This window comes from Mustela nivalis (assembly GCF_964662115.1).
Source record: "Mustela nivalis genome assembly, chromosome: 1".
Taxonomy (NCBI): Eukaryota; Metazoa; Chordata; class Mammalia; order Carnivora; family Mustelidae; genus Mustela; species Mustela nivalis.
In genome coordinates, this window is record NC_139020.1 from 66078372 (window position 1) to 66093399 (window position 15028).

At 37.2% G+C, this 15028-nt stretch overlaps 1 protein-coding gene across 7 annotated transcripts in view; it reads left to right on the forward strand.

The window, feature by feature from the left end:
* STXBP5L (syntaxin binding protein 5L) overlaps positions 1-15028 on the forward strand; it is a 451491-nt gene that overhangs the window by 78782 nt on the left and 357681 nt on the right. For all 7 annotated transcript variants that reach the window (XM_082711856.1, XM_082711861.1, XM_082711860.1 and 4 more), the window contains exon 3: positions 6290-6387. In XM_082711856.1, the coding sequence (XP_082567982.1) occupies positions 6290-6387 (98 nt within the window). The remainder of the gene's footprint in view (positions 1-6289; positions 6388-15028) is intronic.

The following is a 15028-nucleotide window of genomic DNA, read 5'->3' on the forward strand; positions in this document are numbered from 1 at the left end:
GGATATTAGACTGTAGTTCGCCTTTCAGTGAAGTCTTTATCTGCTTTGGTATTAGAGTAATGCTGGCCTCATAAAATAATTTGGAAGTTTTCCTTCCTCTTCTACTTCTTGGAATAGTTTGAGAAGGACAGATGTTAACTCTTCTTTAAATGCTTGGTAGAATTTACCTGTTAAGCCATCTGGCCCTGAACTTCTGTTTGTTGGGAGTTTTTTGATTACTGATTCAGTTTATTTGCTGGTTATTGGTTTGTTTGAATTTTCTGTTTCCTCCTGTTTCAGTTTTGGTAGTTTATATTTTTCTAGGAATGTATCCTTTTTTTCTTGGTTGTCCAACCTGTTAGCATATAGTTTATCATAATATTCTCTTATAATTGTTTGCATTTCTGTGGTATTTGTTATTTGGTCTCATCTTTCATTTGTGATTCTATTTGAGTCTCCTTATCTTGATATATGTGGTTAGAGGTTTAATAATTTTATTGATTTATCCAAAGAATGAGCTCCTGATGTCATTGATCTGTTCAATTGTTTTTTCAAACTTCTGTATCATTTATTTCCACTCTAATCCTTTCTTCTGCTGGTTTTGGATTTTGTTTATCATTCTTTTTCTAGCTCCTTAGGCATAAGTTTATGTTGTTTGAGACTTTTCTTGTTTAAGTAAGTGGTATTGCTATAAACTTCCCTCTGTAGCCACTTTGGCTGCATCCCAAAGTTTTTGGATTGTTGTATTTTCATTTGTTTCCATGTACTTTTAAAATTTCTTCTTTTATTTCCTGGTGGACCCATTCATTTTCTAGTAACATGTTATTTAACCTCTATGTATTTGTGATCTTTCCAGATTTTTCTTGTGGTTGACTTCTAGTTTCATAGTGATGCCTGGTATGACTTCAGTCTTGTTGAATTTTTTGAGGCTGGTTGTGTGGGCTAGTATGTGATTTATTCTGAAGAATGTCCCATGTGCACTTGGAAAGACTATATATTTTATTGTTTTAGGGAGTAATGTTCTGAATAAATCTGTTAAGTCCATCTGATCCAGAATGTCATTCAAAACCATTGTTTCCTTGCTGATCTTTTGGTTAGATGATCTCTAACTTGGGTTTTGAGTTCCTCTACTATTATATTATCAATGAGTTCCTTTATATGTTTGTTATTAACTGCCTTATGTATTTGGGTGGTCTTATTTTGGGTATGTAAATATTTACAATTGTTAGATCTTCTTGTTGGTTTGTCCTCTTTATAATGATAGTGTCCTTTTTGTCTCTTTTCAGTCTTTGTTTTAAAGTCCATTTTGTCTAATGTAAGTATTGGTACTCCAGTTTTCTTTTGACATCCATTTGTATGATAGATATTTCTCCATACACTTACTTTCAATTTGCAGGTGTCTTTAGGTCTGGAACAAGTCTCTTATAGGTAGCATATAGATGTGTCTTATTGTTTTTATCTATTGTTGTTTTTATCCGTTTCATAAATGGAACATTTATTAGTCCATTTACTCTGAGTTATTATTGATAGATATGTATTTGTTATCATTTTACTTTTTCTTTTATGGCTGTTTCTAAAGATTTTCTTTGATCCTTGTCTTTCTGTCTTTCATGTTTTGCTGATTTTCTTTAGTGATATATTTGGATTACTTCCTTTTAATTTTTGCACATTTATTTGTTGTTTTTGATACATGGTTACCATAAGGTTTGTGTATAACCTTTCTATGTATAGCAGTCTATATTAAGTGGACGGTCATTTAAGTTTGAACCCATTCTTTACTATTCTTATCCCCAGGGTTTTACATATATGATGTTATATTTTGTATCCTTTTATTTTGTGAGTTTATTGACTGATTTTTTACAGAAATATTCATTTTTATTGCTTTTGTGTTTCCTACCATCATACTGTCAGTTTTGATCTTCCTTTTCCACTCATAGTCCCCTTTAATACTTCTTGCAGGGCTGGCTTAGTGGACATGAACTCTTTTAATTTTTTGTTTGTCTGGAAAACTCTTATTCTCTCCTATTCTGAATGATACCCTTGCAGTAGAGTATTCTTAGGTGTAGATTTCTCCCATTCAGCACTTTTAATATATAATGCTTTTCCCTTTTGGATTGCAAAGTATTTGGTGAAAAATCTCTTGCTAGTTCTGTGGGTTTTCCTTTGTACATTACTATTTTCTTTTGTCTTGCTGCTTTTAGCCTCCTTTTTTTTTCTTTTTCCTTTTTTTTTTTTTTTTAAGAGAGAAAGAGAGAATATGAATGTTGGGGAGGGAAAAAGGGAGAGGGAGAATCCCAAGCAGAATCCATGCCCAATGTGGAGCCTGACATGGGGCTCAATCTCACAACCCTGAGATTATGATCTGAGCCAAAATCAGGAGTAGACACCTAGACATTTAACTAACTGTGCCATTTAGGCACTCCTGTGGACTTCCTTTTTTGATTTTGATGAGAGTTCTCCATGCTTCTGGATCTGGATATCTGTTTCCGTCCCCAGTTTAGGGGAGTTTTCAGCTATTATTTCTTTAAATAAATTTTCTGTCCCCATTTTTTCTCTCTTTTTGCTCTGAGACTCATATAATATGAATGTTATTACTTTTGATGGAGTTACTGAATTCCATAAATCTAGTTTCATTTTGCACAATTCCTTTTTCTATCTTTTGTTCAACTTGATTACTTTCTTTTTTTTTAAATTTTTTTTTAAATTTTTTATTTTTTATAAACATATACTTTTATCCCCAGGGGTACAGGTCTGTGAATTACCAGGTTTACACACTTCACAGCACTCACCAAAGCACATACCCTCCCCAATGTCCATAATCCCACCCCCTTCTCCCCAACCCCCTCCCCCCAGCAACCCTCAGTTTGTTTTGTGAGATTAAGAGTCACTTATGGTTTGTCTCCCTCCCAATCCCATCTTGTTTCATTTATTCTTCTCCTACCCACTTAAGCCCCCATGTTGCATCACCACTTCCTCATATCAAGGAGATCATATGATAGTTGTCTTTCTCTGCTTGACTTATTTCACTAAGCATGATACGCTCTAGTTCCATCCATGTTGTCGCAAATGGCAAGATTTCATTTCTTTTGATGGCTGCATAGTATTCCATTGTGTATATATACCACATATTCTTGATCCATTCATCTGTTGATGGACATCTAGGTTCTTTCCATAGTTTGGCTATTGTGGACCTTGCTGCTATAAACATTCGGGTGCATGTGCCCCTTTGGATCACTACATTTGTATCTTTAGGGTAAATACCCAATAGTGCAATTGCTGGGTCATAGGGGAACCCTCCTACACTGTTGGTGGGAATGCAAGCTGGTGCAGCCACTCTGGAAAACAGAATGGAGGTTCCTCAAAATGTTGAAAACTTGATTACTTTCCATTACTCTGTTGTCTAGGTCACTAATTCATTCCTTTGGTTCTTTTGCTATTCATTCCATTAAGCCTGTTTTTCATTTTGTTTATTGAGCCCTTTATCTCTGCTGTGCTATTTTTTATCTCTGTGTTATGGGTCTCACTCATGTCTTCCACTCTTTCCTTTCCATAGTCCAGGAGTATCTATAATTCATTGCTTTAAATTCTCTTTGAGGCATTTTACTTACATCCCTTTTGCTTAGACCTCTGGGTGTGGCCTGGTCCTCTTCTTCCATTTGGGATAAATTTCTCTGTCTCATTTTTTTTTTCCTTTCTGTGTTTGTTTCTCTGTGTTAAGAAAGTTGGAAATGTTCTCTGTTTTTGAACCAAAGTGACTTTATGAAGAAGAAGTCCTACAGTGCCCTGGTGTGTAGTGTTCCCTGTTCACCAGAATCTGCCACTTCAGGAGAGTATCTTATGTGTGTTGCTTATGTCCTGATTTTGTGTCTGAGTTGCTTTTCTTTTCAGTGCAGTTGCCAGACTGATGCTTTGCCTATTATGGGCTGTACTTGCTCTCAGTGGTGTTAATGGGACCCAGGCAGGCCAACTCTGAGGGGATGTGGCTTTGAGGGAATTTGTGAATGGGACAACACTGTTAGCAAATTTGTGCAGGGCCGCTAGTCCTATGCCAGATCCCCTGAAGTTCTGTGGAAACTGAGGGCTACATTCCCCTGGTGGCTGAGGGCACATGGCTGGGGACTATGCACTGGCTGGGAGCAGTGTGCAGCAGTGGCTGCAATGGGCACATTGGCAGCTTTCACAAAATTGGCACTGAGCCCAGGGCCAAAGCTAGCTGGCTTGGAGTAGGTGAATCCTCAGAGGAACTCATGGCACACTGCTAGCAGTTTAGGTAGCAAATGCCTGTATAGCCTGACTCCTGTAGATGACCCTCTGTTTATGCTGGGGAACAGGGGAGGAAGATGGTGCCTGCCAGCTCCTTCTTTTTCAGAGAAGTTGCTGAACACATTCTGAATCAGTATGAATAAATCTGTATCCCATTAGCCCCTGGTTTTGTGTAAATTGCCATTTTTGTGCTTCCTGTCCAGGTAGGCTGTTGTCTCTTTAACGGCAGTGACCTGGCTATCATTTGCCTTTGTGGCTAGCCCAGTGCTCTCAGCTGACTTTTAAAGCTCCAGGCTCCAAGTTATACAAACTCATGGAATTCAGCCCCTCTCATTTTCAAAGTCAAACGTGAGGATAAGTCTTTCCCCTTGTATGCTGGTCCTAAGGACCATTTTTCTGCTCTCTGCATATGCTAGTTCCTCTCCTCTTGCAGACAGCTTCCTTTGCCTTTTTGTCTTTCCTAAACTTTCAGATGCAGCTTTTTCTCTGTTTTTAGTTGTGGAGTTTGTTTTGTCCTTCTTCAGATTGGAGGGTTTAATCTACTTGGATGTGAATGATACCAAGTTATAAACATAGATGGTGTGAGCTCAGGGTCTTTCTACCCTGCTATGTTCCCCAGCTCCTTCCAGAATCTATTTTTTCTGACCCATGTGAGTCCTCTATTTCTTTGAATAGTTATATTTTATGTTGAAATTAATTCCTGTATATTATCACATATTCTTGTTCATCTTGTCACCTTTATGATATTATTAACTCTGTATTTTTCTTTTCTTATTTTCCCCATTGTATGACTATGAAAGTTTCAAACACACAGAGGAGTTGAAAAGCTATACTATGAGCATTCATGTATCTATGTGTATACACACACATATACATGCATAATCAGAATGTAGATTTTACAATTATCATTTTGCTATATTTACTTTATAATGTATGTCTATCCATCTATGAACCATAATACTTCTATGGATGCATTTTTAATTAAGTTGCAGATGTCAGTAGACTTTACGTCTTAAAAACTCAATATACATATCATTAACTGGAGTTCAATATTTGTTTATAACACTATTTTCTAATCTTTTTTTGACATTTAGTTTACACACAGAAAAATCATCAGTTTTATTGTACAATTAGATGAGTTTTTAACCAGTGTATACACTTGTGTAATCCACCTTTATTAAAATATAGAATATTACCTTTACTCATACTCCCTTTCAGTGAGTTCTCCTCAAGTCAACCACTACTGTAATTTTCTTTTTCACCATAGGTTTGTTTTGCTTGTTCAAATTCTAATATAATTATACTGTATGCACTGTTTTGTATATTACTTCTTTTATTTAGCATAACGTTTTTGAGAATCATCCATGTTGCACCTATCATTAGTGTTTATCATATTTCAACTGGTGAGTGGTAATTTATTGTAGGAGTATAGCACATTTTTGGTTTTGATTCTCTTGTTGGACAGCTGGACTGTTTCTAGGTTGTTAAGTATATAGCTATTAGGGACATACTTAAACAGATTTTTATGTGGCCATATGTTATTTTCTGGGATGCATACCTAAGAGTGAAATTTATTTATTTATTTATTTATTTATTTATTTATTTTAATTTTTATTATTTTTTAAAGATTTTTATTTATTTATTTGACAGAGAAAGATCGCAAGTAGGCAGAAAGGGAGGCAGAGAGAGAGAGAGGAGGAAGCAGGCTCACCACCAAGGAGAGAGCCCGATGCGGGGCTTGATCCCAGGACCCTGGGATCATGACCCAAGCTGAAGGCAGAGACTCTAACCCTCTGAGCCACCCAGGTGCCCCCCTAAGAGTGAAATTTATAAGTCATAGGACCGATAGTGTTAGAGAAAATGGCAAGGAAATTTTCCAAAGTGTTTGTGTCATTTTATATTCCTACCAACATTTGGTAGTAGTTATTTTTTTAATTAAAAATAATTATTTTACTCATTATGGTAGTTGGACAATGGTATCTTGTAGTTTTAATTGTATTAATTTTTATTTCCTTGATGACTATTTTTACTATCTGCTCTCTTTCAGACAGTTCGGCATGGTTTCCCTTATCAGCCCACAGCATTAGCCTTTGATCCAGTTCAGAAAATCTTGGCTATTGGGACAAGAACAGGTGCTATACGAATGTATCCTTAATTTTTGTTTTATTATTTGTTACATTAATACCAATTACATTTCCTTAAATATTCTGGTAAGTGGAATATGATCAAATAAATTTGGTTTCTTTGAAATAAGTAATGATTGTGAAAACTCATATTGTCCAGTTCATTGGCACATTTTTAGTGTCTCTGACATAACTATTGATGTCCTTTCTTTAGTTCCTTTGAATAAATACCTAGAAGTAGAAATGCTGAATCGTGTAGAAGTTCTAGTATTAATTCCTTGAGAAAACTCCATACTGTTTTCTATTGTAACTATACTAATTTATAGTCACACTAATAGTGTACAAGAGTTCCCTTTTCTCCATATCCTACACTTGTTATTTCTTGCCTTTTTGGTAATAGCCATTCTAACAGGTATGAGTTGATATCTCACTGTGGTACTGGTTTGCATTTCTATGATAATTAGTGATGCCTAGCAACTTTTCATGTACCAGTAGGTCATGTGTAGGCCTTTGAAAAATGTCGTTTCAAATTCTCTGCTCATTTTTTATTTCTTTTTTTTTTAATTTTAAAAGATTTTATTTATTTATTTGACAGAGAGAGACATAGCGAGAGAGGGAATACAAGCAGGGGGAGTGGGAGAGGGAGAAGCAGGCTTCCCACCAAGTAGGGAGCCCGATATGGGGCTTGATCCCAGGACGCTGGGATCATGACCTGAGCCGAAGGCAGAGACTTAACCCACTGAGCCACCCAGGCACCCCTCTCTGCCCATTATTTAATGTAATTGTTTTTTATCTTGTTACCTAGTTGTATGAGTTCTTTATATATTTTAGTTATTGACCCCTTATCACATATGTAATTTAGAAATATTTTCTCCCATTTATTTTGTGGTTGGTTTCCTTTGCTATACAGAAGCTTTTAGTTTGATGTAGTCCCACTTGTTTATTTTTGTCTTGGTATTGTATCCAAAAAATCATTGTCAAGACCATTGTCTAGGAGCTAATTACTGCCTTTATTTTATTCCAGGAGTTTTATGGTTTCAGGTTTTCTTTTTTTTTTTTTTTTTAAAGATTTTATTTATTTATCAGAGAGAGAGAGGGGGGAGAGAGCGAGCACAGGCAGACAGAATGGCAGGCAGAGGCAGAGGGAGAAGCAGGCTCCCTGCTGAGCAAGGAGCCCGATGTGGGACTCGATCCCAGGACGCTGGGATCATGACCTGAGCCGAAGGCAGCTGCTTAACCAACTGAGCCACCCAGGCGTCCCAGGTTTCAGGTTTTCTATTTCAAGTCTTTAATTCATTTTGAGTTAATTTATTATTAACATATAATGTATTATTTGCCTCAGGGGTACAGGTCTATGAATCATCAGGCTTATCCATTTCATAGCATTCACCATAGCACACACCCTCCACAATGCCCATAACCCAGCTACCCTATCCCTACCCCCCTACTCCCCAGGAACCCTCAGTTTATTTTGTGAGATTGAGTCTCCCTCTGAATCCCATCTTGTTTCACTTTTTCCCTCACCACCCCCCATGACCCTGCTTTGCCTCTCAAATTCCTCATATCAGAGAGATCATATGATAATTGTCTTTCTCTGATTGATTTATTTCACTTAGCATGATACCCTCTAGTTCCATCCACATTGTTGTAAATGACAAGAATTCATTTCTTTTCATGACTGCATAGTATCCTATTGTATATATATACCACCTCTTCTTTATCCATTCATCTGTTGATGGACATCTAGGTTTTTTCCATAGTTTGGCTATTGTGGACATTGCTTCTATAAACATTCAGGAGCATGCGCTCCTTCAGACCACTACATTTGTATCTTTAGGGTAAATACCCGGTAGTGTGATTGCTGGGTTATAGGGTAGCTCTATATTCAACTTTTGAGGAACCTCCATGCTGTTTTCCAGAGTGGCTGCACCAGCTTGCATTCCCACCAACAAGGTAAGAGTGTTCCCCTTTCTTTGCATCTTCACCAGCATCTGTCATTTCCTGACTTGTTAATTATAGTCTTCCTGACTGGTATGAGGTGGTATTTCATTGTGGTTTTGATTTGTATTTCCCTGATGCCGAGTGATGTGGAACACTTTCTCATGTGTCTGTTGGCCATCTGGATGTCTTCTTTGCAGAAATGTCTATTCATGTCTTCTGCCCATTTCTTGATTGGATTATTTGTTCTTTGGGTTTTGAGTTTGATAAGTTCTTTATAGATTTTGGATACTAGCCCTTTATCTGATATGTCATTTGCGAATATCTTCTCCCATTCTGTCAGTTGTCTTTTGGTACTATTGACCATTTCCTTGGCTGTGCAAAAGGTTTTGATCTTGATGAAGTCCCAATAGTTCATTTTTGCCCTTGCTTCCCTTGCCTTTGGCGGTTTCTAGGAAGAAGTTGCTATGGCTGAGGTCAAGGAAGTTGCTGCCTGTGTTCTCCTCAAGGATTTTGATGGATTTCTTTCTCACACTGAGGTCTTTCATCCATTTTTAGTCTATTTTTACATGTGGTGTAAGGAAATGGTTCAATTTCATTCTTCTGTCTGTAGCTGTCCAATTTCCCCAACACCATTATTGAAGATACTGTCTTTTTTCCCCTGGATGTTCTTTCCTGTTTTGTCGAAGATTAGTTGACCATAGAGTTGAGGGTCCATTTCTGAGTTCTCTATTCCGTTCCAATGATCTATGTGTCTGTTTTTGTGCCAATACCATCCTGTCTTGATGATTACAGCTTTGTAATAAAGCTTAAAGCCTGGAATTATGATGCCACCAACTTTGGCTTTCTTTTTCAACATTCTTCTGGCTATTCAGGGTCTTCTCTGGTTCCATATAAATTTTAGGATTATTTGTTCCATTTCTTTGAAGAAAGTTGATGGTATTTTGATAGGGATTGCATTAAATGTGTAGGTTGCTCTAGGTAGCATAGACATTTTCACAATATTTGTTCTTTCAATCCATGAGATTAGAACATTTTTCCATTTCTTTGTGTCTTCCTCAATTTCTTTCATGAGTATTCTATAGTTTTCTGAGTACGAATTCTTTGCCTCTTTGGTTATGTTTATTCCTAGGTGTCTTATGGTTTGGGATGCAATTGTAAATGGGATCGACTCCTTAATTTCTCATTCTTCTATATCTGACACTTTACTGGATTCCTGTATGAGTTCTAGCAGTTTTGGAGTAGAGTCTTTTGGGTTTTCTGCATAAAGTATCTTATCATCTGCAAAGAGTGAGAGTTTGTCTTCCTCTTTGCCAATTTGGATGCCTTTTATTTCTTTTTGTTCTCTGATTGCCGAGGCTAGGACTTCCAGTACTATGTTGAATAGCAGTGGTGATAGTGGACATCCCTGCTTTGCTCCTGACCTTAGCAGAAAAGCTCTCAATTTTTTCCCATTGAGAATGATATTTGCTGTGGGTTTTTCGTAAATGGCTTTGATGATATTGAAGTATGTACCCTCTTTGCCTACACTGTGAGAAGTTTTGATCAAGAAAGGATGCTGTACCTTGTCAATAGCTTTTTCATTATCTATTGAGAGTATCATATGGTTCTTGTTCTTTCTTTTATTAATGTATTGTATCACATTGATTGATTAGCAGATTTTGGACCAACCTTGCGGCCCAGGAATAGATCCCATGTGGTCATGGTGAATAATCTTTTTAATGTACTGTTGGATTCCATTGGTTAGTATTTTGGTGAGAATTTTTGCATTTGTGTTCATTTGGGATATTGGTCTGTAATTCTCTTTTTTGATGGGGTCTTTGTCTGGTTTTGGGATCAAGGTATTGCTGGCCTCATAAAATGAGTTGGGAAGTTTTCCTTCCATTTCTATTTTTTGGAGCAATTTCAGGAGAATGGGAATTAATTCTTCTTTAAATGTTTGGTAGAATTTCCTTGGGAAGCCATCTAGCTCTGGGCTCTTGTTTTTTGGGAGATTTTTTTGATGACTGCTTCAATCTCTTTACTGGTTATAGGTCTTTTCAGGTTTTCTATTTCTTCCTGGTTCAGTTGTGGTTCAGTTCAGTGCAGTAGAGACTAGTTTATATGTCTCAAGGAATGCATCCTTTTCTTCCAGATTGTCTAATTTGCTGGTGTATATATAAGAACATAATATGTTCTTATAATTATTTGTATTTCTTTAGTGTTAGTTGAGATCTCTCCTCTTTCATTCATGATTTTATGAATTTGGGTCCTTTCTCTTTTTCTTTTGGTAAGTCTGGCCAGGGATTTATCAATCTTATTAATTCTTTCAAAGAATCAGCTCCTAGTTTCATTGATTTGTTCTGCTGTTCTTTTGGTTTCTATTTCATTGATTTCTGCTCTGGTCTTTATTATTTATCTTCTCCTGCTGGGTTTAGGCTTTTTTTGCTGTTATTTCTCCAGCTCCTTTAGGTATAGGATTAGGTTGTGTACTTGAGACCTTTCTTGTTCCTTGAGAAAGGCTTGTACCACTATATATTTTCCTCTCAGTATTGCCTTTGCTGTGTCCCACAGATTTTGAACAGTTGTGTTTTTATTTTCATTTGTTTCCCTGAGTTTTTTTCAATTCTTCTTTAATTTCCTGGTTGACCCATTCATTCTTTAGTAGGATGCTCTTTAGCCTCCATGTATTTGAGTTCTCTCCAAATTTCATCTTGTGATTGAGTTCTAGCTTCAGAGCATTTTGGTCTGAAAATATGCAGGGAATGATCCCAGTCTTTTGGTACTGGTTGAGACCTGATGTGACCCAGGATGTGATCTATTCTGGAGAACGTTCAATGTGCACTAGAGAAGAATGTGTATTCTGTTGCTTTCAGATGGAATGTTCTGAACATATCTGTGATGTCCATCTGGTCCAGTGTGTCATTTAAGGTTTTTATTTCCTTGTCGATCTTTTGCTTAGATGATCTGTCCATTTCAGTGAAGACGGTATTAAATTTTCCTGCTATTATTGTATTATTGTCGATGTGTTTCTTTGATTTTGTTATTAATTGGTTTATATAGTTGGCTGCTCTCGTGTTAGAGACATAAATATTTACAATTGTTAGATCTTGTTGGACAGACCCTCTGAGTATGCTATAGTGTCCTTCCTTATCTCTTATTATAATATTTGGCTTAAAATCTAATTTATCTGATATAAGGATTGCCACCCCAGCTTTCTTTTGATGTCCATTGGCATGGTAAATTGTTTTCCACCCCCTCTTTAAATCTGGAGGTGACTGTGTCTAAAATGAGTTTCTTGTAGACAGCATATTGATGGGTTTTGTTTTTTTATCCATTCTGATACCCTGTGTCTTTTGATTGGGGCATTTAGCCCATTTACATTCAGGGTAACTATTGAGAGATATGAATTTAGTGCCATTGTATTTTCTGTAAGGTGACTGTTATTGTATATTGTCTCTGTTCCTTTCTAGTCTACTATTTTTTAGGCTTTCTCTTTGCTTCGAGGACCGCTTTCAATATTTCCTGTAGGGCTGGTTTGGTGTTTACAGATTCTTTTAGCTTTTGTTTGTCCTGGAAGCTTTTAAATCTCTCCTTCTATTTTCAGTGATAGCCTAGCTGGTTATAGTATTCTTGGCTGCATGTTTTTCTCATTTAGTGCTCTGAATGTATCATGCCAGTTCTTTCTGGCCTGCCAGGTCTCTGTGAATAAGTCTGCTGCCAATCTAATATTTTTACCATTGTATGTTACAGACTTCTTGTCCCAGGCTGCTTTCTATTCACTATTAGATGATGGAGCGTGGACCAATTTTTATTTTTGAGGGGGTTCTCTGCATCTCCTGGATTTTGATGCTTGTTGCCTTTGCCATATTAGGGAGATTCTCTACAATAATTTGCTCCAATATACCTTCTGCTTCCCTCTCTCTTTATTCTTTTTCTGGAATCCCAATTCTAATGTTATTTTATCTTTTGGTATCACTTATCTCTCGAATTCTCCCCTTGTGGTCCAGTAGTTGTTTGTTTTCTTTTGCTCAGCTTCTTTATTCTCCATCATTTGGTCTTCTATATCACTAATTCTCTCTTCTGTCTCATTTATCATAGCAGTAAGAGTCTCCATTTTTTATTGCACCTCATTAATAGCTTTTTTGATTTCAACTTGGTTATAATTTAGTTATTTTATTTCTCCAGGAAGGGCTTTTATTTCTCCAGACATGGTTTCTCTATATCTTCTATGCCTTTTTTAAGCCCAGCTAGCACCTTGAGGATCATCATTCTAAACTCTAGGTTTGATGTATTACCAATATCCATGTTGATTAGGTCCCTAGCCTTCGGTATTGCCTCTTGTTCTTTTTTTTTGTGGTGAGTTTATCCACCTTGTCATTTTATCCAGATAAGAATATATGAAGGAGAGAATAAAATAGAAAAAGAATGGGAAATGCCCCAAATAATGGGCATTAACCAAATCAGAAGGGACCCCAAATTGTGGGGAGAAGAGAGGGGGTAAAAAGAAGTTCAAAAAAATAAAAAAACAAGAAAAGAAAAAAGAAAATATATATATATTAGACTGGTGAGTAGAACAGAGCCATCCACTTAATTTTTGGTATATTTTGGTCTCTTAGAAGAAACTACCTCCCAAAATTTTAAAGAAAGAATAACTTACATATATATGTACAAAAATAAGGGTAAATACAATGAAGGGATGGAATATGAGTGTAAAGATGAAACTTTACTTTTTTGAAAAAAACTTTTTTTTTTAAAAAATTCTAAAAAAGAAGTTGATATGTTGGTCGGGAAAAGAAAGAAAAAGAAAGTGGAGAGAATTTGCTCAGGCTGGATACTAGAACAAAGCCCTGTTTTAGATTTAGTGTATATTTTGATCTATTAGAAGAAGTTGTATCCCAAAATTTTTTAGAAGAAAAAACCCTACATGTATACAAAAAATAAAGTTAGATACAATGAAGGATAAAATATGGCCATAATAATGAAAGTTTAAAAAGATTTTTTTAAAATTTGTTAGACAGAGATCACAAGTAGGGAGAGAGGCAGGCAGACAGAGAGAGAGGGGGAAGCAGGCTTCCTGCTGAGCAGAGAATCTGATGTGGGGCTCAATCCCAGGACCCGGGGTTCATGACCTGAGATGAAAGCAGAGGCTTTAACCCACTGAGCCACCCAGATGCCCCCAAAAGATTTTTTTTTTTGGAAAGGCATTGTTAAGATAAACTAGTTTTAAAAGAAGTTAAAAGAGGAAAGAGTAAAAGTTAAGAAAAATTAGAGTAAAAGAAAAAGTAAAATAAAAAGAATTAATTAACTTTGTAGGACTAAAGAATCATGGAGAGAAAGCCATGAATTCCATCCTTTGCTTTCTTCTCCTCTGAAATTCCGCTGTTCTCCTTGGTAAGTGAGCTTGGCCTTAGCTGGTTTTCTTGCTGATCTTCTGGGGGAGGGGCCTATTGTAGCGATTCTCAAGTGTCTTTGCCGGAGTTGGAATTTCACCGCCCCTCATCATGGGCTGGGCAAAGTAATCTCCTCGGGTTTGCTCTTGGGAGCTTTTGTCTGCTGAACACTTTCTGTAGAGTTCTGGAGGACAGGAATGAAAATGGTGGCCTCCCAGTCTCCAGTCTGGAGTAGCCAAGAACTCAGTGCCCACTCCTGAGTGCGCCCTCAGAGAAAAGCTTTCAGTCATTCCCCTCTCGTTGGCCTCTGGCTGCACTCCGAGCTCACCTGGCCTGTGGCCTATTGTATTTTCTCTGTCTCTGGCACATAGCCCCGCCTGGAGTCTTCAAACCCAGCAGGTCTCTGTTGCCCTTCCAAGGGGTTTTCCCTGGATCTGCCACTTGTGGGGTCCTTTTTCAAAGAGCAGTGGCATGACTGCCACAGATCACAGTTTAAGGTAACTCCGAGTTGAGAGCTCACTCCTTGGCTCTGTCTCTGTATTTGGCTTCCTGTCTCTAATACCTGTGAGCTCTGTGATACTCAGACACCCCCAATCATTCTGTGACCCCGTGGTCCCTGAGACCATGCTGTCCCTGCAAGGGATCCACCCCCACTTAGCCTCTGGAGTGATGTCCCTCAGTGGAGCAGATTTTTAAAAGCTCTGATTTTGTGTTCCATTGCTCTTCCGCTTATTGGGAGCCAGCCCCTCCCCGCCTCAGTCTATCTTCCCATCACTTCGGATTCACTTCTCTGCAGGTTCTACCTTTTGAACATGGTCGATTTTTCGTTTCTAGAATTGCTGCTCTTCTCTCCAATCTCCTGTTGGATTTGTAGGTGTTCAGAATGGTTTGCTAAACTATCTAGCTGATCTTCTGCTACCTGTTGTCATTTCAGCCTGCTATTCCTCCACCATCTTGACTCCTCCTCTCCAAATTCAGTGGTTTTTTACTGTGTTCTTAGAACTGTGCAGTAATCACCATAACTTTTAAAACATATCAGCCTAAAAAGAAACCCTGTAACTATTAGCAGTTACTCCTTATTTTCCCTCTGTCCTCCAGTCCCAGGCTAGCTCCAGCCTAATTTCTATCTCTATAGATTTTTCTATTCTGGACATACCATATAATGGAATCACATAATATGTGGTCTTTTGTGACTGGCTTAGTTAACTTAGTACAAATAATATTCCATTGTATGGATATAACAACTCATTTACCCAGTTGTTTTTTATTTTATTTGTTCAATTGGTAGACATTTAGATTATTTTTACTTTCTGGTTGTTATATATACTGTGTGAACTTTTGTATACAGATTTT